This window comes from Candoia aspera, chromosome 4, assembly GCF_035149785.1.
Source record: "Candoia aspera isolate rCanAsp1 chromosome 4, rCanAsp1.hap2, whole genome shotgun sequence".
Classification (NCBI taxonomy): domain Eukaryota; kingdom Metazoa; phylum Chordata; class Lepidosauria; order Squamata; family Boidae; genus Candoia; species Candoia aspera.
In genome coordinates this window covers 4,012,752-4,038,319 of record NC_086156.1, presented here as the reverse complement: position 1 = coordinate 4,038,319, position 25,568 = coordinate 4,012,752, and the positions used below count along the sequence as shown (strand labels likewise).

At 44.5% G+C, this 25,568-nt stretch overlaps 1 protein-coding gene across 1 annotated transcript in view; it reads left to right on the top strand.

Moving 5' to 3' along the window:
- The window catches only part of VIPR1 (vasoactive intestinal peptide receptor 1), an 87,171-nt gene extending 66,841 nt beyond the window's left edge, over positions 1 to 20,330 (top strand). The window contains exons 7-13 of the mRNA XM_063303319.1: positions 6,454 to 6,607; positions 7,607 to 7,667; positions 8,293 to 8,359; positions 13,893 to 13,984; positions 15,449 to 15,587; positions 16,588 to 16,629; positions 18,450 to 20,330. Coding sequence (XP_063159389.1) covers positions 6,454 to 6,607; positions 7,607 to 7,667; positions 8,293 to 8,359; positions 13,893 to 13,984; positions 15,449 to 15,587; positions 16,588 to 16,629; positions 18,450 to 18,641 — 747 coding nt within the window. The 3' untranslated portion in view covers positions 18,642 to 20,330. The remainder of the gene's footprint in view (positions 1 to 6,453; positions 6,608 to 7,606; positions 7,668 to 8,292; positions 8,360 to 13,892; positions 13,985 to 15,448; positions 15,588 to 16,587; positions 16,630 to 18,449) is intronic.
- The last annotated feature ends 5,238 nt before the right edge of the window (positions 20,331 to 25,568 follow it).

Below are 25,568 nucleotides of genomic sequence, written 5' to 3'. Positions count from 1 at the left end.
GACCGGTGCAAGATGAGAAGGCCTGCAAGTGGGCATTTTCTTTTTTTATATATACATTTTATTAAAAGTTTTAAAGAAAAGATAAAAGCTAACAAAAACTAATATTGAGTAAAGAAAGAAAAAGGGAAAGAAAGAACACAGAAAAAGAAGAAAAAGGTTCAAGAAAAAAAGATAAAAAGAAATAGAAAGCAGCTTCTCATTTTCTTTGCCGCAAATACAAATTATCTTTTACTCTGTGGTTACAAAGAGAAAAGCTTGCTTTTTTCTATTATCTAATTTTCTTTCTAATCATCAAATACAAGTATGATTACAAAGTTATCTTTTAATTCTGTGGTTACAAAGAGAAATGCTCACTTATATAATTTTTCTGCTAATCATCAAAACCACAGATCATAGGTGCACTTTTTTCTGTGTCATGCAAAAAGTCTGTAAGGAGTTTCCAGTCAGCCCTAAATATAGATACTGTCTTTTCTCAAATCAAAAAAGTCAATTTAGCCATCTCAGCAAGTTCCATCATCTTCACCGACCATTCCTCCCTTGTGGGGAGCGTTGAGCCTTTCCACTTTTGAGCGTATCATGCAAGTGGCATTTTCTTTGGGACTTGCCCACTTCTGGAACATCTTGCCCCAGAGAATGGAAGGTCCTTGTGGGAGTTCGTAAAACTGCCTTTTTTTTAAGCAACATTCAGCATGTGGGTCCAAAAATACAGGACCAAAGAAAGGTGGTTTTATCCTCCAGAATGTGTTGAACTTCAGTTCCCATCATTTTCAACAGCATAATCGTTTTTGTGGCGGTCATTAAGAGTATCACCACGGGCATTAAGTGAACCAAATGGTCATTAAGCGAATCACATGGTTCCCCATTGGTTCCGCTTGCCAGAAGCCGGCCAGGAAGGTCAGAAATGGCTATCACGTGACCATGGGACCCTGCGACAGTCATAAATGCGAACCGGTTGCCAAGCGCCCAAATCATGATCATGTGACTGTGGGGACACTGTGACAGTTGTCAGTGTGAGGACTGATCATAAGTCGGTTTTGTAGCACTGTCATAAGTCTGAACTGTCACTAAATGAATGGTTGTTAAGTGAGGACTACCTGTATACAACGGTGCCACGAGGCACTTTTGTTTTCAAGATCTTCAGGCAGAAGATTAAAATGCTAGAGTTGGTCATAGGTTATATCGATTTAACAAACGTTAAAGAGCGATGCTAACCAGTGCCTCTCTTCCCTTCCATAATAGGTTTTTTTTTCAATCAGCTGAGCTAAAGGTCTGCATTTAGATGTGCAGCATTAACAAGGAGCAATTTCTTTCAGTTCAGAGGATTGCCCATTTTTATACCACAGAATTACTGTATATTTCAGTCCAGCGTCTCCAGTTCTGAAAGGTCGCCATCTAATATTAGTCTAACACACACAGAGAACAGCAGAAATTTTCTTTCTTTTTGTTCATCCCTGGCTGGCTGCATTTGCTTGATCCACACCGAAGCACAGTCTAGCCATCACATTATATTAATTTGTTTGTTTGGGGGTGGGTTAGAAGTTTTATATAGCCCCCCAACACCCATAATCGTGATTCCATGCAGTATATATTAAATAGCACCCCTGCCTCCCAAATTAATATTGCAATAAAAAAACACAGGGCATAAAAAACTTGGAGAAGATATTCAGGGAGAGCCGTTAAGGAGGGCCTTTCATTTGAAAATGATTTATTTTAATTTAATTATTTTAACTGATTGGTAAATAAAATAATTAAAAAGAATAAATTCGGGGCTTTATAATTTTCTTTTAAGGGCTTTTATTGAATTAAAGGCTGGTGCTTTTGATTCTGGCTAGCCCTCTCGCCACATGGAAGTTAGCCCTATAAGTACTGAAAAAAAGAGTTTGCATTTGGGATTGGAGCCGCTGATTGGATCAGATTGGCAGATTGGTTAATAAACTGAATATTTGACCGCAGATCCAACTGGGCATCACATTCTCAAGAAACTAAGAGTGTTCTTTTTTAATTGCCTAGTTAAATTAGTGGAGGGCAAAAGGAAGAGGGGCCGACCAAGGGCAAGATGGACGGATGACATTCTAGAGGGGACGGACTCGTCCCTGGGGGAGCTCGGGGTGTTGACGACCAACAGGAAGCTCTGGGGTGGGCTGGTCCGTGAAGTCACGAAGAGTCGGAAGCGACTGAACGAATAAACAAGTTAAATTAGTGTGCGTAAAAAACATCTGGAGAGTGTAAAAAACAAAGCAGGATATTGCTAATACAAGCGAGCTGGCACAAGATAATGAAAACCCACCTATGGAAAAAATAAGGGGGGTTGCATAAATTCATTTTTTTTTTCAGACAGGAGTTATCCTGTGGAGGCTTCTTAGCCCTTGTCAGAGCAGGATTAGTCCTGAAGAAAGAAAGAAAATCTCAGTTCGCGAAGCCATTTTATGATCCATAAATATGAGGAGGTCATTTGAGTTCCTTGTTCTGGAGGTAGAATCCTCATGGTCGGACTGTGGAACTCATTGCCTCTTGATAGGGCCATTGCCCCAAAGCTGGGAACGCCAGTCCATGATCCCATGCTCAGAGGCAAATTTGGAAGAAGAAAAATAACCACACAGCTCTTACTGGGGGGCTCCAAGGCCGCCGCAGTGACTTTCGCGGCTATGCCAACATTCAAACTCCCATCTTCCCAAATTGCCATGGGGGTTGTTCCTTCCTGCTCCCTTTCCAATAAATCACCACTACAAAACCCAGCTGAAAAAGCCTATCTGAGAAAGTTTTCTTTAATATTAAACAATATTTTTTTCCCCTACACATTCCAAGGCAATCTGGCAGGAGGAGTGCAAAGAAATGCTGTAAAAAAGAAAAATGGCATTAATAATGTGGGTGCCGCTGTGTTCTTTCTGATTCATGGCTGTTCCTTTCTCTCTTCCTCCCTCAGCTATTGAAAAAGCCAGTGAGATGGAAAATATATATATATTTTTTTTCAATTATATGTTATCGAAGACGATAAAAAACGGAGGCTTACAGGTTGTCCTTGCTTAACAACCACAGTTGGGATCAGGATTTCAGTCACTAAGTGATGCAGTCATTAAGCAAATCCAACCTGATTTTACAGCCATTTTCGCAGCGGTCAGTAAGCGAATCACACAGTCGTTAAGCAAATCACACTGTTCCCCATTGATTTTGCTTGCCAGAAGCCGGCTGGGAAGGTCGAAACTGGCAATTGCATGACCACAGGACGCTGCGACAGTCATAAATGAGAACTGGTTCCAAGCGCACATGACCACAGGGACACTGTGACGGTCATAAGTGCAAAGACTGGTCATAAGTTGGGATTTAGCGCCATAGTAAGTCCAAACTGTTGCTAAACAGATGGTCATTAAGTAAGGACTGCCTGTATTTCCAACGCTACTCCCAGCTTCTTCTAATCTAATCCTTCATTTTTTCTTTCTAGCACATGTAAACTGTACAAACTTAGGTCCAGCTGAAACCAAGGTAACATTCATGGCTTCTCCCCCACCCCACCCCAAAAAAGGACCCTGGGAATGATCATTCAGTAAGGACAGGACCTTCTTGTGGGATTTTTTTTCAATTTTCCACTCTAGCTAACAGCAAAAAAGAGAAAGAAAATAACAACAGTAGGGTGAATGTCATAGGTATGAGTTCTTCAGGGAAGTACAAACATTTTAAACATTTGTCTATGCAGACAACATTTAAGAACTTAAGAACATCTCTGCTTGATCTGGCCAAGGCCCATCTTAGTCCAATAGTTGGTTTTCTCCTAATGGTCAACTAGACTCCAGGTAATAGTCTTCAAGACTCATAGCCCTCACTAGATCTATCTTCCATGAACTTACCAGTCTCCTTTTGAAGCTACCAAAGTGAGTGGCCAACTCTACATCTTGTGGCCATAACTTCTACAGATTAATGATCTTCTGTGTGAAGAAGTACTTTGTTTTGTCTGAATCTCCTTCCAATAAGAACACAAAATAGCTTTCTGAGATCAGACCAAGACCCAGGTTGGTCCACATTTGGTTTCTCTTCATGGCCAGTCAGATGCTCTGGTGTGCTCAGAAGCAGGAATGAAGATCTACCCATCTCCCAGTCTTTTCTCCTGCTAATGATATTTGGATACCTGCTGCCCCCCAACCCAGAAGTAACGTGGAGCCTTCAAGACCCAGAGTCTTTGACAAATGTGTCCTCCATGATTCTGTCCAATCCCCTCTTGAAAACCATCCAAGTTGTTAGTCACCCCCACAAGCTGTGTTGAGAGGTCCACCAGCTAATGACGCTGTGTATGAAGAAGTAATTTCTTTTGTCCTTTTTAAATCTCCTCCCAGTCAGCTTTATTGGATGACCCCTGATCATAGGGTTTGGAAAGAGGGAAGAGAACATCTCATCAACTTCCTCCAGGCTATGCATGATTTTATACATCTCTGACATATCTCTTTTTTGTCCCTTTTTTTTTAGCTGAAGAATCCCAAATATTTTAGCCTTTTCCCTGGCATTTGCACAGAGGTATACATTATTAAGAAAACATGCCTAATGGAGCTAATGATTGATTGATTAAGTGCCATGAGTTGATATGAGCTCCTAGCAATCCTTTAAATTATCCCTTCTCCAGGATAATCGATAGCAGATAATGGTGACCAAATTTGACTGATTCTGATCTTCATTGTGGGGTTTTGCCCAGCCCTGCTTTGTGTTGCTGGAAGGCCAAAGCAATTTCCCACATTTTTAAACTGCGCTGAAGCAATGGGAGATATATTTTGGTTTTCTCACTGTTTTTTGATAACAGACTTAGCGGCAGCTAGCAATAAAAATGGACTGCGTTTCATATGCGGCATCGATTTGTACAGATTAGGAAATGTAAATTTTGCCTCCACGTTGCTCTAAAGTAGGATTCTCTGGCCATTTAAAACACAGATGGATGGGAAGCCAACTTACATCTTTGGTTTGCAAAAAAAAAAAAAAAAAAATCCTGCAGTGAAATATACCTGCAGGGAGCAAAAAAGAATTTAAACAAATTGGGAGTAAAAAACAGAGAGGAGGAAGGGATTCTGTATACTGTACTTGCTAAGGTTGTGGATATCTCTTTCACTGCCACACTCGACTTTAGTCTTCAATAATTTTTTGTACAGAATTTGCATTTCCCCTTATAGTAATTTTATTAAAAAATGCATTTTAAAAGTGTAGAAAACGTGTGGTTTTTTTTCTTTTGCCCTCCTACATGATTTTCTGATCTTGCTTACTGCTATTTAGTGTCAAATCAATAGAATTTATTTTAAAGAAGTTCATATTTAATAGAGTTGTGGGGGATAGCCTGGGAGAAAACTGAATTTTTGATCTCTGGTTTCACCCTTGGCACTTGCTGAGTTTTGATGTCTTGTCAGTTAAGCCATGGAAGGGCCAAGGGGCACCCGCGTTGGGCTGTGCTTAGGGCGTCTGTTGGCCTTAATCTGGCCCTGCACCCCCACCCCAACCTCTGCAGTGGGAGAAGAATTATAGACTTTCAGTATCCTCCAAGATGGAAATTACTCAAGAGGGGGAACATTATATAGAGATTTCCTCCTCTGCTCTCTGGCAAAGTCAATGGGTATGCCCATCCCAATAAAAAATTCAACAACATTAGCAGCTCTTTTCCTAAATCCAGGGCTCCAGAAATAAGGCAATTGTTTGGCCGGCCCCTTAGTGTAATTTAATCAAGGGGGTGGGGGGAATCCATAGTATATCAGTTTCGCTGGTAGAGAAGGGAACTGTGGATCAGGTTATTCCCCGGCCCTTTCTTGTCCCTAATGTCCGTCCTCAACTGCCCTATCCTTGCCTTGGCCCGTTTCAGCACTGTCTGTCAAACCCGGTTGATTTGGCAGATGGGTGTTTTGAGCTGAACTTTGGCTGGAAGCAACACAGCCAGACCTGGTCTGTCCTCCAAGCTGGTCTGGGGGCTCCTCTTTGCTTGCTAATCTTGCCCAAAGGGCTTTGATCCCAGGGCAAGCCAGCAATGTTGGCCACTCGAAGACAGACACGGCCCTGCACCAACTCTGAAGCCCTCCTGATGGTGGTTATCCTGTGGAACCTCAACGATGCGTGTGGCTTGAGTGACTTAAGAGAATGAAGTGGTTGAAGCGAACTGGCCCTATTCTCTCTCCCTGGACGAATGAGTGAAAGGCAGCATTAGGATCCTTAAAATCGTGCACTTCTCTGAAACGCTGAACCCTAGGGTGTAGGCACCACTCAAAGGGTACAAAAGTGTGCAAGTGTTCAGGAAAGTGGCGCGTAAAAGCATGCATGCCGAGAAGAGGAATGTGCAAACCCAAAATGTCCGTTCACAGAAGGGGGTTTTTTAGAAGCACATCCATTGTTGGGAAAGGTGGGTGCAAGTGTACGTCTAGCCAACTAAGAAATAGCAAATCCGCCTTTGCAGCTCGGATCCTCAATGGAAGTCGGTCCCTGTCTCTCTCTCTTCAGGTTGGCTGCAAGGCAGCGGTGGTGTTCTTCCAGTACTGCATCATGGCCAACTTCTTCTGGCTTCTTGTCGAAGGCCTGTATCTCCACACACTGCTAGTCATCTCCTTCTTCTCCGAGAAGAAATATTTCTGGTGGTACATCATCATCGGCTGGGGTATGGCATCTTCGTTGTAAACCTTCTTCCCCTACCCAGATGCCTTCCAATCACCATCATCATCATCATCCATCATTTATTTAAATTTATTGGCGGCCCAACTCCAATGGACTCTAAGCCTAGCATATGAGCCATGGACTTTTCTTAACCCCTAAAGTGCTTGACCATTAATGATGGGCAGTGATCTCCTGGGTGGAGAAGGCTGAGCTTGGAGGTGCTGTCCTCTTTTTCCTTAATGCACCAGTGCTTTTGCAAGGAAGCCAAGATGTTAGCATCTTGATCCTGCTGAATCTCCGTTTGGAAACAGCATGTTTAATTCCCCAGACTCGTTCCAAAGAGATCCCTTTATAATTCAGCTGAGCACTGAAGCATGCCTGAAGTTGAGCCTTCTTTATTTCAGGAAGACTCAAAGAGAGCCAAGCCTCTGGGGGATGTTTTCCATGCCTGCCCAAACAGTAATATTCAAACTGGTTTCCAGAAGCAAAATACAGGTAGTCCTTGACTTATGACAATTGGGACCAGAACCTCTGTTGCTAAGCGAGGTGGTCGTTAAGTGAGTCATGCCCGATTTTACCACCTTTTTGCTGTGGTCATTAAGTGAATCACAGAGGTCGGTTAAGCGAATCCGGCTTCCCCCACTGGCTTTGCTTGTCAGAAGCTGGCTGGGAAGGTTGCAAACGGCGATCACACGACCCTGGGATGCTGCAACCATTGTAAATACATGTCGGTTGCCAGGCTCCTGAATTTGGATCGTGTGACCACAGGGACACTGCGACAGTCGTAAGTGTGAGGACCAGTCATAAATAACTTTTTTCAGCACCGTCATAACTTCGAACAGTTACTAAACAAATGGTCATAAGCCGAGGACTACCTAGAAGGTTGTGGTGGTGATTTAGCTCATTTGTTCTGCTGCTTCTCCACCTTTTTGTGCTGCCTTAGGCCCCACTTGCAGGGCATGCAATGATAAAATGCGACCAATCTTTAATCCTCTGTTGGCAGGTGCACCAACGCTTTTCATTTTTGCTTGGACCATCACAAGAATCCACTACAAAAATACTGGGTAAGTGTGCACTTCTGTCCTGATTTTATCCAGTTGAGGGAGACTTCGGATGAACTAGGAAAGGCCGAGCAGTGCTTCGGATTCTGGTGCTTTGCAACATGGGGCAGCCCTTTAAAGCAGTGTTGTCCTTTTCTGGGACTGCCCAGCTGTTGTGGGGAGGTTTCCTCTGCATCCACTCAGCCCTGGGAACAGATGTGGCTGCTGAAAGGAAGCAGAGGTTGGTGCTGTGTTTAGACCAGGGTTTCTCAACCTCAGCAACTATAAGATCTGTGGACTTCAACTCAGCCTGGCCCTTCCCTGACTCACTGGGGCAGTGTTTCTCAACCTTGGCAACTTCGAGCTGTGCGGACTTCAACTCCCAGAATTCCCCAGCCAGTGTGGCTGGCTGGGGAATTCTGGGAGTTGAAGTCTGCACAGCTCCAAGGTGCCAAGGTTGAGAAACACTGCACTGGCATATAAGAGGGTTTCCTTCCTCAAAGATGCATTTGGGTGGGCTTCTGGGGGAATCTGGCCATTGATTTTATTTGTGCTACTTTAATCAAAGTCATATATTCCTCTTTTAGCTTCCTCTACCAACCCCTTTGTATAAATCCAGAAAGCCTGACCTCGAATGATTTCTTTTCAGTTGCTGGGACTTAATTGAATCTCCCTACTGGTGGATCATCAAAACTCCCATTTTGGTTTCTATATTGGTAATGTATCTGTGTGTGTGTGTGTTTCCTCACCATCTAAACACCTTTAATTAACCTCCTGTCATCACTGTGGTTTGATTCTGTGAAAATCAACAGTAATGCAGGCAGTGTTTGCATAATGGTAGCTGGAAAGGAGAGGGCTTGTGAATGAAGAACAGAACTCAGAAATATAGATAATGTTTGGCTCCATGTTTTAACCCCGAGGGAGGGAGGAAAGCTTTTCTCTATCCACATTTCCATTGATAGATTGATTATGTGCCATCAGGACAGCATTGATTCTTGGTGACCACATAGATAAATCTCCTCCTGGACAATTTGTCCCCAACCTGGTTCTTCAGGACTTCTACCATCTCCACTGTGAGTCCATCCACCTTCTGCTGGTCGCCCTCTTCTTCTCTTTCCTTCCACCTTTCCCAGCATCAGAGCCTTCTCCGGACAGCTGGGTCTTCACCCAATGTGTCCAAAATATGATAATTTGAGCCTGATTATTTGTGTCTTAAGTGAGAACTCTGGGCTGATCTGTTTGTTATCCATTTGTTTTCTTGGTTGTCCATAATATTCTCAGGAGTCTTCTCCATCACCCAAGTTCAAAAGCGTCAATGGTCTTCCTCTCCTGCTTCTTCAAAGTCCAACTTTAGCTTGAATTGAGTGTCACAGCGAAGACCACAGCTTGCACGATTCTGATCTTTGTAGGTCTAGACCAGTGTTTCTCAACCTTGGCAACTTTTAAGATTTGAGGACTTCATGCTGGCTGGGGAATGCTGGGAGTTGAAGTCCACAGACCTTTAAGTTGCCAAAGTTGAGAAACACTGATCTAGAAACATCACAGCATCTGAATATCTTCTCCAAGGCCTTCATGGCTGCTTTACCAAGTTCTAGTCTGACACTTCCATTTATTACCTGTGTAACTTAATACTTGGATGGAGATCACCAGGAAATCCCAAGGCTATAGAATTGAGTGACAAGTTGAACAACCACCTGGAAGAAGGCAACTGGACTGTTCTACCCTGTTGCCAGCAAATAAACTGAGAAGAAGAAAAAAAGAATTGGGAAATGGGATAATACTGGTGTTTTGGAGGGTGTAAAAGGTAACTCGGTCTTGGATTTCATGCCTCAATTATTCTCTAGCGCTAGTTCTTGCCATTCTCTGGAAAGGTCACCATCACTTAAGTACAGAAGCTTGTTTTCTTTCGTTGTTGTTGTTTATTCATTTAGTCGCTTCCGACTCTTCGTGACTTCATGGACCAGCCCACGCCAGAGCTTCCTGTCGGTCGTCAACACCCCCAGCTCCCCCAGGGACGAGTCCGTCACCTCTAGAATATCATCCATCCACCTTGCCCTTGGTCGGCCCCTCTTCCTTTTGCCCTCCACTCTCCCCAGCATCAGCATCTTCTCCAGGGTGTCCTGTCTTCTCATTATGTGGCCAAAGTATTTCAGTTTTGCCTTTAATATCGTTCCCTCAAGTGAGCAGTCTGGCTTTATTTCCTGGAGGATGGACTGGTTTGATCTTCTTGCAGTCCAAGGCACTCTCAGGATTTTCCTCCAACACCACAGTTCAAAAGCATCGATCTTCCTTCTCTCAGCCTTCCTTATGGTCCAGCTCTCGCAGCCATATGTTACTACAGGGAACACCATTGCTTTAACTATGCGGACCTTTGTTGTCAGTGTGATGTCTCTGCTCTTAACTATTTTATTGAGATTTGTCATTGCTCTTCTCCCAAGGATTAAGCGTCTTCTGATTTCCTGACTGCAGTCAGCACCTGCAGTAATCTTTGCACCTAGAAATACAAAGTCTTTCACTGCTTGTACATTTTCTCCCTCTATTTGCCAGTTATCAATCAAGCTGGTTGCCATAATCTTGGTTTTTTTGAGGTTTAGCTGCAAGCCAGCTTTTGCACTTTCTTCTTTCACCTTCATCATAAGGCTCCTCAGCTCCTCTTCGCTTTCAGCCATCAAAGTGGTATCATCTGCATATCTGAGATTGTTAATGTTTCTTCCAGAGATTTTAATTCCAGCCTTGGATTCCTCAAGGCCAGCTTGTCGCATGATGTGTTCTGCATACAAGTTGAATAGGTAGGGTGAGAGGATACAGCCCTGCCGTACTCCTTTCCCAATCTTAAACCGGTCCGTTGTTCCGTGGTCTGTTCTTACTGTTGCTACTTGGTCGTTATACAGACTCCTCAGGAGGCAGACAAGATGACTTGGTATCCCCATACCACTAAGAACTTGCCACAATTTGTTATGGTCCACACAGTCAAAGGCTTTAGAATAGTCAACAAAACAGAAATAGATGTTTTTCTGAAACTCCCTGGCTTTTTCCATTATCCAGCGGATATTGGCAATTTGGTCCCTAGTTCCTCTGCCTTTTCTAAACCCAGCTTGTACATCTGGCAATTCTCGCTCCATGAATTGCTGAAGTCTACCTTGCAGGATCTTGAGCATTACCTTACTGGCATGTGAAATGAGTGCCACTGTTCGATAGTTTGAACATTCTTTAGTGTTTCCCTTTTTTGGTATGGGGATATAAGTTGATTTTTTCCAGTCTGATGGCCATTCTTGTGTTTTCCAAATTTGCTGGCATATAGCATGCATTAACTTGACAGCATCATCTTGCAAGATTTTGAACAGTTCAGCTGGGATGCCGTCGTCTCCTGCTGCCTTGTTATTAGTGATGCTTCTTAAGGCCCACTCAATCTCACTCTTCAGGATGTCTGGCTCTAGCTCACTGACCACACCGTCAAAGCTATCCCCGATATTGTTATCTTTCCTGTACAGGTCTTCTGTATATTCTTGTCACCTTTTCTTGATCTCTTCTTCTTCTGTTAGGTCCTTGCCATCTTTGTTTTTGATCATACCCATTTTTGCCTGGAATTTACCTCCAATGTTTCTAATTTTCTGGAAGAGGTCTCTTGTCCTTCCTATTCTATTGTCTTCTTCCACTTCCGCGCATTGCTTGTTTAAAAATAATTCCTTATCTCTTCTGGTAACCTCTGGAATTTTGCATTTAATTGGGCATATCTCCCCCTATCACTGTTGCCTTTTGCTTTCCTTCTTTCTTGGGCTACTTCTAGTGTCTCAGCAGACAGCCATTTTGCCTTCTTGGTTTTCTCTTTCTTTGGGATGTATTTTGTTGCCGCCTCCTGAACAACATTGCGAACTTCTGTCCAGAGTTCTTCCGGGACCCTATCTACTAAGTCCAGTCCCTTAAATCGATTCTTCACCTCCACTGCATGTTCCTTAGGAATATTAGTGAGCTCATATCTAGCTGATCTGTGGGTCTTCCCTAATCTCTTGAGTCTGATCCTAAATTGTGCAAGAAGAAGTTCGTGATCAGAACTACAGTCAGCTCCAGGTCTTGTTTTACCGACTGTATAGATGTCCGCCACCTTTGGCTGCAAAGGATGTAATCAATCTGATTTCGGTGTTGTCCATCTGGTGAAGTCCATGTATAAAGCCATCTCTTAGGTTGCTGGAAGAGAGTGTTTGTTATGCAGAGTGAGTTGTCTTGGCAAAATTCTATCAGCCTGTGTCCTGCTTCGTTTTGTTCTCCCAGGCCATGCTTACCTGTAATTCGAGGTGTCATTTGACTGCCCACCTTGGCATTCCAGTCTCCCGTGATGAAAATAACATCTCTTTTAGGCGTGTTGTCCAGTAGGTGCTGCAGATCCTCACAGAACTGCTCTACTTCAGCTTCTTCAGCATCTGCGGTTGGGGCGTATCTTTGGATCGCTGTGATGTTAGATGGCTTTCTTTCGTTAGTTATGGAGAATAAATCTTTTGTGAGAAGATCTGCAACAGGCTGCAAGGAGACCTGCCTCCTGGTTTTGTCTCTCTCAAATAAATCAGCTGAGGTTTATTCCCTGCAGCTGGTTCTGCCTGTTCATGCTGAGAAGATGTGATAAACAGGTGCTGGTTTGTTGCAGTTCTAAAAATGCGCTGTTTGTGTGCATTTACCCATGGACCGTTCGGCTTCAGCAGGTGGACAGTTTTCACCACCAGCCCTTAAAATGTATCCAAAAGATAAGCTGGAAGCGCTAAGGAAACCCAACCTGTTTGCTGCTTGGCTCTGAAGGCTAACTAGAATCATCTGCTTTTCTTAACCTGTTTCTGCCTGTTTCCCTAAACACACACAGATTTCCAAGAACAATAGGCACAATTTACTAGTAGAATTTGCTTGATTCTGGCAAAGTCAAACAGGAACAGGAGTATTATCACTGCCTGGAGAAAGAAAGTAGGGATTTCTCCTTGCAAGTTGTATGTGTTTGTGTGTGCGTGTGCGCACACATGTGCATGTGTTATATCATGCGTGTGTTATATCACTGCTTAGAACAGTGTTTCTCAACCTTAGCAATTTTCAGATGTGTGGACTTCAACTCCCACAGTTAAGATGTGTGGATTTCAACTCCATGGCTGGCTGGGGGATTCTGGGAGTTGGTCCACTCATCTAAAAGTTGCTAAGGTTGAGAAACACTGCCTTAGAAATATACTGAGAATTTCCTGAAGACCAAGAAAACAGTGTGGCACATAGCTACCCTATCAAGGACGGGCTTTTTCCAACCAAAGAGTTTGCAAAGACAATCACAATTGTCCACGTTGTGGTTTCCTGGCGTGGAGGTCTGACGCAAGGCTGCGGGGTCTTTTTCGCCCCACGGTCTCCACCAAGCTCCGTCCCTTGATGAACCCCAAATGCTCTTGTCCTGCAGTCAACGCTGATGTCGTGCAAAGCTGTGCTCTGTGGGTTTGACATCATCATACTTGGGATGTTCTAACATTAAAACCCCAAGCAGGCTGATGTCTGGCCCAAGATAGCTGCTGCCCATTCATGCTTGATCTTAACACTCCTGGAGCCCAGTTGTCCTCCCTGTGATTGTAGTACTTCAGGGACCCACACATAGACTCAAAATTTGCACTGGGTAAAGGTTGTGCTGGGAGAGCATCAGTTGATAAGCTTGTACATCTATGGCTCGGTTGCCTGTTTTCTCACACATCTGCCCTGGAGGGGTGGCAAATTCTGCATCTGTGGTCAGGTTGCCTCAACTGTTTCCAGACACATGAGGGTGGAAAGCAGGGGCATCTGTGGGATGGGGTCAAAAAGGTCAAGGTGGTGGCCATGACCATACGATCAAAGCCCCACCCCTGTTTTTATATACATCATGTCCATGACACCTGTAAAAAAAATGGTCATGGTGGGGTTTCGATTGCACAGTCCTGGCTACCATCTTGACTTCTTTGACCCCCTCTTGCGACCCTCCTGAGCTTTCATGTTGAAGGAACGTGTGTAGAGATTTCCTTCAGGCCTTCTTGATGAATGCCACCAGGCCCAAAGGTAAAATTGGCAAAATATTTTATAAGAGGCTACTACAGGGTACAACCTGGGGTCTTTGCTCTCTGCATTTTGCCTGTCGGTTTTTCTGAAAAATGTCTGAGAAAAACAGTATCGATGCTCAGGCTGTTCCACTTCGTCACTGACCGATTCAGTCCTGTTCACGACAAGGAATTTAACTCTCCATTTTTTAAAACCTTTCCTCGGCAGATCAACTTCATTCTCTTCATCTGCATCATCCGGATCCTCGTTCAGAAACTTCACGCTCCAGATGTCGGACGAAATGAAACAAGCCAATATTCGTAAGTCCAGAGCTCCGTTTGGGGGCTGGGGGCGGGGGGTCACTTGTGGCTGACAAGCGCATGAGTCATCATGAGTTGGTCCCCTGGATCTGACTTGGGGTCAGGGACCTCTGTGGGGGGAGTCCAAAAAGAGGGTGGGTGCGACCGTGCAGTTGAAGCCCCACCCTGTTTTTATGTGTCCCGTGGAATGCACATTAAAGAGGGAGGAGCTTAGACCACACAGCCACCATTTTGACTTTTTTGACACACACACACACACACACATGGACACCTCTGGTCATTGTGTTCCCCAACTTTTTCTGCTTTATATGACCCATTTTGGAGAGAGCGAGAGAACAGGTGCTGCCTCTCATTAAAACCTCCCCCCTCCTCCAAATTTTCAATGCAGAGTCATCCTGGGAATAACGCCCCCCACACACACACACACAGCCATCCACTGTTTCCCTGCTCTTGGCATTTCCTGGCAAAACCTCTGGGCTCATCTTCTCGTGCTATGAGGCCCACCACCAGGTTCCTCCATCTTGCTGGCAGTGGTTCCAGGAAAACATCTGATTAAATCAGCATATGGAACATCTGTCCATATGGGTAGCTTTCAGAGCTACAGGGAATCTACTTCCTTCCTGGTGCCCCAGCTTTTAGATAATCATTAGCTTGGGACCCTGGGCTACATCAGTTTAAAATGAATAAGCAAAGCAGGACAGGAGAGTTGAGATGGGCAGGCAAAAGAATTCATGGTTCAGCAGATGGGGCCATCAGCCATCCTGGGCAAAGAACATTGCCAGCACCCGGCCACATCCCCAGTACCGGATCTGTTAATGCATGGAGGCAAGGAGGCTTTATCTGCCATCCCCGCTCAAAATCTGGGGGCCGTTTGCTGCAAATGGCAGGAGGCAGGGCATGGCAGAATGTCATGAAGCTGAAACATGAAGAGGTTTGTCAAGATCCTGAAGAGAGGAAGCCCATCTCCCAGACCTTCAGCCCAACACCTGCTTCAGGAGCACTGTTGAGTATGGAAGGGCTTCAGGTTTAATTTGCTGTGGAACGCGCCCAAAAGCAGACACAACGGGTTCAGGTTTTGCCCCCCAAGAAGAGCCACAAAATGGCCTCAAATGCCTCCAACTACTGTTCCCCTCCTCCCCGTTTTTTTGATGGGGAGTCTGAAAGTAGAAGTGCCCAATGCCACAGTTCATGCAGTTTTCCATGTATGTATGTATGCATGTGTGTATGTATGTGTCTGTGTTCCATGACTTCTTTCCAACTGCTTGTCCATCAATCCCAAAAGAAAAACCTCCGGTCTCAATTGTACAGGTAGTCCTCACTTAACAACCATTTGTTTAGAGATGGTTCAGACTTACGACGGTGCTGAAAAATCAGACTGATGACTGATCCTCACACTTACGATCGTCACAGTGTCATCACTGTCTTGATGCTGGATCTCCATCTCTCCATTTTCCTCTTTTTCAGGAGACTTGCCAAATCCACCCTTCTTCTGATCCCCCTATTTGGCATCCACTACACCATATTTGCCTTTTTCCCGGACACAGTAAAGAAAGAAGTGTTGGACATCAAGCTGGTCTTCGAACTCATATTGGGGTCCTTCCAGGTGAGCCCTTCGCCACTTCAGCCCCCCACCCCACCATAGTCCTGTAGGAATCTCACCCTAGAAGGCTCGTAATGCAGCTCCTACTGCCTGAGTGGTGTCTGAGAGATCCTGGGGTCGCTTTTGCCAGGAGGGGCAATGTCATGAGCACTGATGGCGAGCAGGAGGGGGCCTCCATCCAGGGGGGAAAACGCATGCGTAGTACTGAGGAATTAAGCAGCCAGTCAAAGAGACACAGATCAGACCCACCTTAACCTTTGGGTTTTATCTGTCTGGGCTTTTCCCACGCTTCTTCAGTTTGTTAGGATTTTCGGTCTAATGTAGCAGCAATAAACCCTAGAGACCTACTCCTCGTCTCAGCGTGGTCCCTGGCTGTTAGGACAGGTGAGGGTGGTATTTTATGGCCAGGGGCCATCAGCCATAGAATCTCCTCCCAAAGCAGAAGATGCTGAGATGCATCCAGAAGCAGCCTCCTGCTCCATTTGGAGGGTTGAACTTCTCCACCCTGTTCACAGGTAGCAACACTGAACACTACTGGAGTAGAGGTGTCACACGTTGGGCAGGATGTTGGACTAGATGGTCCTCAGGAATACTTCCAGACCTTAAGGGTCAACGATTCTATGACATTTCCCCAAACGGTTGCCTCCTTTGAAGGCAGAGGTGTATCACCTGAGGCTCCTTGGCTGTAGGTGGCCTCCTAGAAACCTTAGATGGGGTCCTGGGGGTTCCCGAAGAGTTCTTACCAAATGGTAACGCTGAGTGTGATAGGATACATGTCTTGCATGTCTCAAGCACAGAACTAAGAATCAGCTCCAGCCTAACATAACGTCCTTTTAAATAAATCCAGTCCGAGTTGGAGCTTTCCCTTGCCACGTCCAGGTTCACCCTGGCCCCACCCACGAAGCTCCTTTATTCTGCCAGAGTGCCAGTTCATGTACGACTTGTCCTAAATGGAGGGAGCCCTGCTGAAATGCTTCTTCTCTCTTCCAACCTCCTTTTCCAGGGCTTTGTGGTTGCAGTCCTGTACTGTTTCGTCAACGGAGAGGTAAGACCAAATGCGTCATTTGCCAAGGGGCGTATTCCGGGGCCTGCCAAGCAGTTAAAGATGGCTCGGCCGGTTAATCACCTTCCTTTTTGTTGGGTCGTCAGCTAATGCATAGATTAAATTTAATTACATTTGCTTTTTAATTTTCAAAGGTCAAACAGGGCCTTTATGAAGGAGCTAGGGTGCATCGCGCAACAACTGACAGAATTTCTCCAATATTCAGGGAAACATGTCCAGGGGCCAACCTGATCTGCATAATTAAGAAGCAGTGGCTCTCAGCCAGCCAGCTGATGTAAGATAAAACGAGTATCCTCACTCGCAGTGCCTTTTTTAATTACTGCTCCATCTTAATACACAGTTGCTCTTATTAAATTTTAGCTTCCGGATTAGTGCCTTCGTGCACAGAACGTCAGCCAAATGAAGCTCGTCTTTAAAATAAAACCTCCCTGGAGCGGAGCTGGCAGCTGGCATGGATGCATCCCTGCCGTTTTCTTGGCAAGGAAGTACCATTGCCTTCCTCCAGGATTTCATTTCATCATTTGGCTTGATTTTAATTTATTTTCCGGGGATGCAAGAGTCTCTCCGACAGCCAAGGATTTCCTTGTGGTCTCCCATCCACTAACCGAGCCTCATCTTGTTTAGCTTTGGAAGATCAGCCAAGGTTGGCTTTGATACTGTTACTTTCCTACTTAAAACCACCCAGCATCTAAATAATAATAATAATAATAATAATAATAATAATAATAATAATTTTATAATTATTTTTATAATAATAATATATTATTTTTATAGAATGATAGAATAATAGATTACTATATGGGGGAGAGCCCTAAGCCCTGGGGAACCTCACCTTAGAGTATCTAAGGCCCTATTCCATCCGCCCCCACCAAACACAGCCACCAATTGGATCTGCCTGCTTATGTGTGGCAGAAAAGTTAATGATGGTTTTAGTCTTCTCTCCTCTATCTGTTGCAGATAGTTTTCATTTTCCTTTTGCTCTTCCGACATCTTTATTTACTATTCGAGTCCATTGGAGTTGGGCAGCCAATAAATTTATAATAATAATAATAATAATAATAGATTTATATCCCACCTTTATTTTTTTTACCACTCCAAGCAATGTGTCTAATGCTCTTGTCTCCTGTTTTCCCTATAACAACCCTGTGAGGTGGGCTGGACTGAGAAAGAAGGGCTGGCCCACAGTCCCCCAGTTGGTTTCATGTCTAAGGCAGGACTAGAATTCAGAGTCTCCAGGCTTCTAATCCAGCACCTTTAACCACTACACCATGTTGGCTCTTGGGCTGAGAGGGAAGGGTTGGCCCTAAGTCCCCCCAGAGAGCTATCATGGTTGAGGAGAGACTAGAACCCAAGTCTCCCCACTCCTGGTCCAGCTCCTTCCCCGCTGGACCACACTGGCTCTTGGGCTAAGAGGGAGGGATTTGCCCAAAGTCATCCAGCTGGCTTTGTGCCAAAGACAGGTCTAGAACTCAGGATCTCCTGGCTTCTAATCCAGCACCTTTCATCCATAAGGGAGGACTAGAACTCACAGTCTCCCAGTTTCTAGGCCAGCACCTCCATCACCACACCAAACTTCATTTTCCAGGCTGCAACATCCGTGTAGCCAATTCCCTCAGCTGGAGGACCAGGGAAATTCCACCTGTGCTCAGCAAGACATCCAGGGCCCTAAGCTCCTTCCAACAGTATGTTGCCTTAGATCAGTGTCCCATGAAGAGCATAAAGTCTAGAGCAGTCCCACAACATGTGTGCATGCTTTGTCTCCTGTTCCTGAATTCCCCTCCCACCCCCCACCCCATCCTCAGGTTCAAGCTGAGATGAAACGCAAATGGCGAAGGTGGCATCTGGAACGCTTCCTAGGCTCCGACATGAAGTATCACCACCCCTCCGTTGGAAACTGTGAAAGCAATTTCAGCACCCAGATCTCCATGCTGGCTACGTGCAGTCCTAAAACTCACCGCTGCTCCAGTTTCCAAGCCGACTTGTCTCTGGTTTGAGACGCAGAAGCAGACGCTGAAGGACGAACGCATCTGGGGGAAGACGGAAGCCATCAGATGGAGTGGGAGTTGGGAATCAAGGGGGAAAGGGTGGCATTTGGGATTATTATTATTATTATTATTATTATTATTTTAAGCCATTCTTTTGCCACCCCACTGGGACAAAATACTGGGACTGAGATATGCTGAACCAGAAACGTTAAGTCTGGACAGATTCTTCCTTTTTCAGTTCTTTAATCAAAGGTGTTGCTCACATTTGTGAAGGTAACCCAGTAGATATGACTTAAAGGATACAAGAATATGTTTTTGCAAGGGTTCTCTTGTATGGTCATAAACCAATGCCAAATCAGCTGTGAAAAACAGAGGCCTTTCATTTGCCAGCAGATTCCCCAGGAAAGGACTTAAAGAAAGGTTTGAGGTGGGACTGGTGTTCCTTAGGCCACTAGAACCCAAAACTGCTCCTTTCTTTTTTCCTAGTGAACTTCAGAACCCAGAAAATCTCCATTTGGTGGGAGATGTTTCTGTCTCCTCACTGATTGCTGGAAGGAACTTACAGTACCTTATGTGTTGAAATACTAGCTTCTAAACTGTAGGCACTAGATACTGGAATATGGTTTTCTGCATCCAAACCATATTTGTTGTTAGAGCTGTGCCTGTTCCCCAGATGAAAAGCCATGCAGATGTTGCTTAGAGATTTCACATTGCATGTTATGAAGCCTGCAGCCAGCACTTCTTGGTAAGGTACGGGGCCTTTCCAACTTCTAAGCTGAGGAAGTAATGGTTGGTGAAGAAGTTACTGTAAGTCTTTCTGCTCAAGCTGTGGGATCATTCCAAGGGACACGGAGCAACCAGGCCTGAAAGATTCTTCTCCCAACCCTGAGTAAGCAACATTGACCATTTTTCAATGGTGATGAGCCTTTGGGCTTATATGCCATGGTCCTATTATTTGGTATCCTGATGTTTTGCCCAGAAGTTCATCACCATTGGATTGATGGTGGCCATGAAAGCCTTCATTTTTGTTTGCTGTGTATTTGTTGATGCATCTCTGGAGGAGACTAACCAAGGTTGGTGAAAGGACTGTTGATTTCTATCTCCTTCATTGTTGCTCTGGAAAATCTTACAAGGATGAAGGTTCAGAAGACATAATGGAAACCAAAACTGAAGACTTGGGACATTTTGGAGAACATACAAACTCTTGATGACTGTTTTCCATGTGGAAGCTGAAGAACACCTAACTTTGATGTTTAACCGACTCTCATTCACAACACGATTGTTCTCCATTCTGGTCTCTATCTTGTAAATATTCTAGACATGTCTGAACAGGCTGATTCTTTTCATGACATTCCTTATTTCCAGAGGTTATCATTTTTCAATAAGGTTGCCATTTTTGTGTCTCCTGGCCATTGAGCCTACAAAGACTTCTTGTTTCTTTTGACCTTTGACCCCCTGTTATTTATTGAGCCAGAACTGTAAATATTAGCTTTCCATTGGTTCATCTCAGGTTTTGATTTTTTTTTTTTTAAATTTCAGAATAGTGGGATGAGGTGATAGGACAAGGTGAATTTCTGTGATTACCATTGCCAAAAAATAAAAAAACTGCACATGTTAAACTCGACTTTGGAGAAAATGGTGAGTGTATGCTTTCTGGAACTGAGTTCCTATTAGTATAAAGCATGTATGTAAAATTTATGCTGAGCACATTATTTTTTTTCTTAATGAATTTCCAGTTTGGCTTGGTACAAAATAAGAGAGGGGAAATGTTACAGACTGACAATGAATAAGAGTGGGTAACCCCAAGGACATGTTTATAAATGAGGGGGATTTTGATTTTTTTTTTTTAAATTTCAGAATAGTGGGATGAGGTGATAGGACAAGGTGAATTTTTGTGATTACCATTGCCAAAAAAAAAAAATTACTGCACAAAAGAGAATGAATGGGGCAGCTATCAATATTGATTGATTGATTGATTGATTGATTGATTGATTACAAAAGAACAGAAGCCAAGCCCTACTGGATGGGACCTCTGGCCCATCTAGTCCAGCCAGGTGGTCCACCAGCTGCCCGAGGAAGCCCATGAGTGTCCCAACAGATGGCCTTCAGAAGAGGAAGAAGAGGAGGAGGAGGAGGAGGAGGAACGGTGCCCTGCTGGATTGGACCCCTGGCCCTTCTAGTCCAGCTGTCTCTTCTCCCAGTGGCCCACCAACTGCCCAAGGAAGCCCATAAGTCTCCCAACAGATGACCTTCAGAAGCTGTCCCGCTGCCTTCAAGGCTAAGAGCCGTGGATCCCCACAGTTGTGGATTCCATCTGAAGAAGGAGCACAACCGTGAGGAGAACCATGCCTTATTGCAAAGATCTTTGGGTGTTGCTCTACAAGAAACAGTGGGAAAGCAAAGATTTTTATAGAGGTTGAGAGCTACATGGTGGGAAATCCTAGGGATCTGATTGGCTGGCCAGTTTTGGGGAAGCTGGGCAGGTCCTTGTCCCTGGATTATGTGGTTATTTCTATTGTTAGGCAACATGGCCCTTTTAGGAGGGCAGCAGAATGGGGAAAGCCCCTTCTTAAGGGGATGAAATGTTGGGGCAATGGGGGGCGTGTCCCTGATGGAGGGTGGAATGTTGGGACAATGGGGGCGTGTCCCTAGTGGAGGACGGAACGTTGGGACAATGGGGGCGTGTCCCTAGTGGAGGACGGAACATTGGGACAATGGGGGCGTGTCCCTAGTGGAGGACGGAACGTTGGGACAATGGGGGGCGTGTCCCTAGTGGAGGACGGAACGTTGGGACAATGGGGGCGTGTCCCTGATGGAGGATGGAACGTTGGGACAATGGGGGCGTGTCCCTAGTGGAGGACGGAACGTTGGGACAATGTAGTATTTTGTATTAGTCTTATTGTTGTTTATTAAACTTATATGCTGCCCAGCTCCCAGCGACTCTGGGCAGTTTACAAATGACTTAAAACATCATTGCCAATAAAAACAAGACACAAAAAAGGCTAGAGATGGCAGAATAACAAACAGGGTTGAAACACAAATAAACAACCTGGGTTAAAAGGAGGCTTCCGTCATCCCCACTAATGGCCTGGGTGGAGAGCCAGGTCTTCAGGCCCCTTTGAAACACCAGCAGGGTGGGGGCTGTTCAGATCTCAGGGGGGACCTTATTCCAAAGAGCAGTGTGTGCTCCAGGGGTCCCAATATATGACATAGTTTAATCGGAGGAATCCAGAGGCTGCCAGCCTTGCAGGGTCAAATCAGGAGGCTTCTATTCTTTGGTTTGGGTGGGATCGCAAGGGGCTTTGTCTGTGGGAAGGGGTCTGATAGGATTAGGCAAAGAGATGAACTGGGTTTGGCCCTGATCACATCTAAAAGACAGGGGGAAAGGGTGCAGCCTCCATTTTGTTAGATTTATTTTCTCCCCTACATCCAGGACTTGCATAAATTGGTCCATCCCATTTTTGAAACCAGCCAAGCTGGTAAACAGAACCACGTCTTGGGGTAACGAGTTTCAAAGTTTAGATTATGTGTTGTGTAAAAAATATATATGTGCCATCAAGTCTATTTACTGACTCTTAGAGGCCACATGGATAGATTTTCTCCCTAATGATCTATCAATAACCGCCAGAGTTACTGGGAGTCCAGCAGTGTACAAACTGAATAAAGAAATAAAAATACTGTATACATATCACCAAATATACAAATAGGAAATTAATTACTGTTATAAGCACACTTAATTAACATAAGTGATTAAGCTGCTGGATGAGAAGCAGGGAAACCTGAGTTTAGTCCCATGTAAAGCATGAAAATTGGCTGGGTGACTTTGGGCCAGTCCCTCTCTCTCAGCCCAAGAGCCAGGTGGTGTAGTAGTTACAGCTGGTAGATTAGAAGCCAGGAGACCCTAAGTTCTAGTCCTGCCTTAGGCACAAAGCCAGCCAGATGACCTTGGGCCAGTCCCTCTCTCTCAGCCCTAGGAAGAAGGCAATGGCAAACCACTTCTGAAAATACCGGATGGACTTGTCCATATAATTGGCAAGAGTCATAACTGACTTGAAGCAAAGAAGACAGACAGACAGACAGACAGACAACATAACGGTAGGCACACTCATCATGCCGTGTGGGTTTCGTAACATTGCTGGCCTTCCTTTGAAGACTGCTACACGTAGCACTGAAGCTATGCATGACGGCTTTGAAAAATTGAGGGGAAAAGCAGTACCTGACCTGACTTCGCACAATATGCTCAGTTAGGTCAAACAAGTTGGGTAGTTCCTGGTTCAGTGTGTTGTGATGCTGAAAAAGCAAGAGAATGAAAACAAGCAGGTTGTTGATTTGAAGAGGGTTGCTAAGCATTCCATGGACCGCAGGAAGAGCCGCTTGCTCCTGGACTAAACAAAGGTGAACTGTCCTTTGAGGCCATGATCAGCAAGCAGCAACTCACATACTTGGTCATGGTGTGTGTGTGTGTAGATAGATAGATTAGAGGAGAGAGAGGAGAGAGATAGATCAATAGATGATAGATTATAGAGGAGAGATATAGATGGATGGATGGATGGATGGATGGATGGATGGATGGATGGATGGATGACAGAGATAGATCAATAGATTATAGATTATAGAGGAGAGATGGAAGGAAGGATGGATGGATGGATGGATGATATAGATCAATAGATGATAGATTAGAGAGAGATATAGATGGATGGATGGATGGATGGATGGATGGATGGATGGATGACAGAGATAGATCAATAGATTATAGATTATAGAGAGATATAGATGGATGGATGGATGGATGGATGGATGGATGGATGATAGAGATAGATCAATAGATGATAGATTATAGAGAGATATAGATGGATGGATGGATGGATGGATGGATGGATGGTTGGATGGATGGATGGATGGATGGATGGATGGATGGATGGATGGATGACAGAGATAGATCAATAGATGATAGATTATAGAGGAGAGATAGGAAAAGAAAGAAAGAAAGAAAAAGAAAGATAGAGATATAAAATAGTTCAATAGCATGATGGATTATAGAAGACAGGTAGATGATAGAAAGATAGGTAGAACAGATAGTTCAATAACAAATGATAGTTTATAGAAGAGATGGTGATAGATAGATGATTATATACTGTAAAATAGATCAATAACATGGTAGACTATAGAAGAGAGAGATTGATGATAGATGATAAAGATCCATAACCTTAGATTATAGAGGAGATAGAGATAGATCAATAACAGATGATAGAAGAGATAGGTAGATAGATGACAGATACTGATGATAAGCAGATATTTGTTAGGTAGGTAGGTAGGTGGATGGATGAGAGAGGAGAGAGAGACTGATCCCAAAGCAGGGAGAAGTAGAAAAGGAAAACTGGATCCAGGGAATCCAAATTCAAAGAGATGGCTGGAATAGCCTAAGGAGAAATCTACTTTTATACTGGAGGCAGAGTGAGGATGATTTGTGGCAATTGTTAGGCTGTGATGCAGCAGGGTGTATGAATTTGAAAATGTGAGGAGGATGCTTGGTTGAAAGAAGTGGATCTTTTTTAAAAAACATATTGCAAGTACTTTTATGCGGCCTCACTCAAAGCACAGTGTCTGTGTATAAGAGCGTGCTTCTGCTTGTTCTGTTGCAGGCAAGCAAGACCTGGATATGTCAGGAATAACTTAGAAATAAGTTGAATGCCATGGCAATAGGGTACTGAAGAAATTTGGGAACTTGCTGCCAAACCTGGAATGCGTGATGCGGGGACTTGGTCATGAATTTTTCACATCTTTGGTTCTTTGTGGTTTGCGTGAAAGAGACACAAATAGGGTCACCATGTTTGGGCTGCCCAACTGCAGGTGTTTATTAGAGGGAGCTAAGCATGTAATGGAGCCAGTTTGGTGCAGTGGTTAAGGCAGTGTTTCTCAACCTCGGCAACTCTAAGATGTGTGGACTACAACTCCCAGAATTCCCCAGCCAGCAAAGCTGGCTGGGGAATTCTGGGAGTTGAAGTCCACATATCTTATTGTTGCCGAGGTTGAGAAACACTGGGTTAAGGCATCAGTCTAGAAACCAGGAGACCGGGAGTTCTAGTCCTGCCTTAAGCATGAAGCCAGCTGGGTGACTTTGGGCCAGTCACTTTTTCTCAGCCCTAGGAAGGAAGCAATGGCAAACCACTTCTGAAAAACTTGGTCAAGAAAACTGCAGTCTAGGCAGTCTCCACGAATCGGACACGATTGAACAGGTTGTTAAAAAAACATATAACATCTTTCTTTCTTTGCTGCCATTTCTCGTGGCTGTCTGGATTTCTGCAGCAGGATCCAGGGCCTGAATGTATCACCCACTGAATTCAGTTCTTTAATACAACTTTGGGCAAAAGTTAGGGTCATGGCGGAAACAGAATTTGGGTGCCCGGAGCAATTCCACCTTCCCAGCTATTCCTGGAGCAACTTCAGTAAATCAGCCCATCTTCTAAGAGCAGGCTGGAATAAAGAACGATATGGAAACCACCATCTCTTTCATTAAAGACTCCATTATGTTTGCACAGGTGGCTTTACCTGGAATTCCCACAGAGGGTAGTTTTAATCGAACGTCGGATAATGACAACAAAGTGATCCCTGGGGTTATCTTCTCCTTTGGGGGGGTCATATAAACATTGGCTCCATTGCTGGAGTGCTAGAGAATGATTCCCCTGAATTAGTTCCTTCCCAGCTTGTATTCTTGCAATCCTCTGTCGCCGAGCAAGACAGTGTTAATTCCTAAGTGATTTCCAGCAGCTTTGCAATGGAACGATGTGGCCCAGATTGCCGGCATCGGCATTTCTCCTAACTAGCCTTCTCTGCTGCCTCCCATTTCTCTGCTGAGTTGCCACAGAGAGAGGTTTAAGGCCAGCCACCTGACAGATGGAATTTGCGATTTTACTCTCTCCTCTGGCATCTCATCCC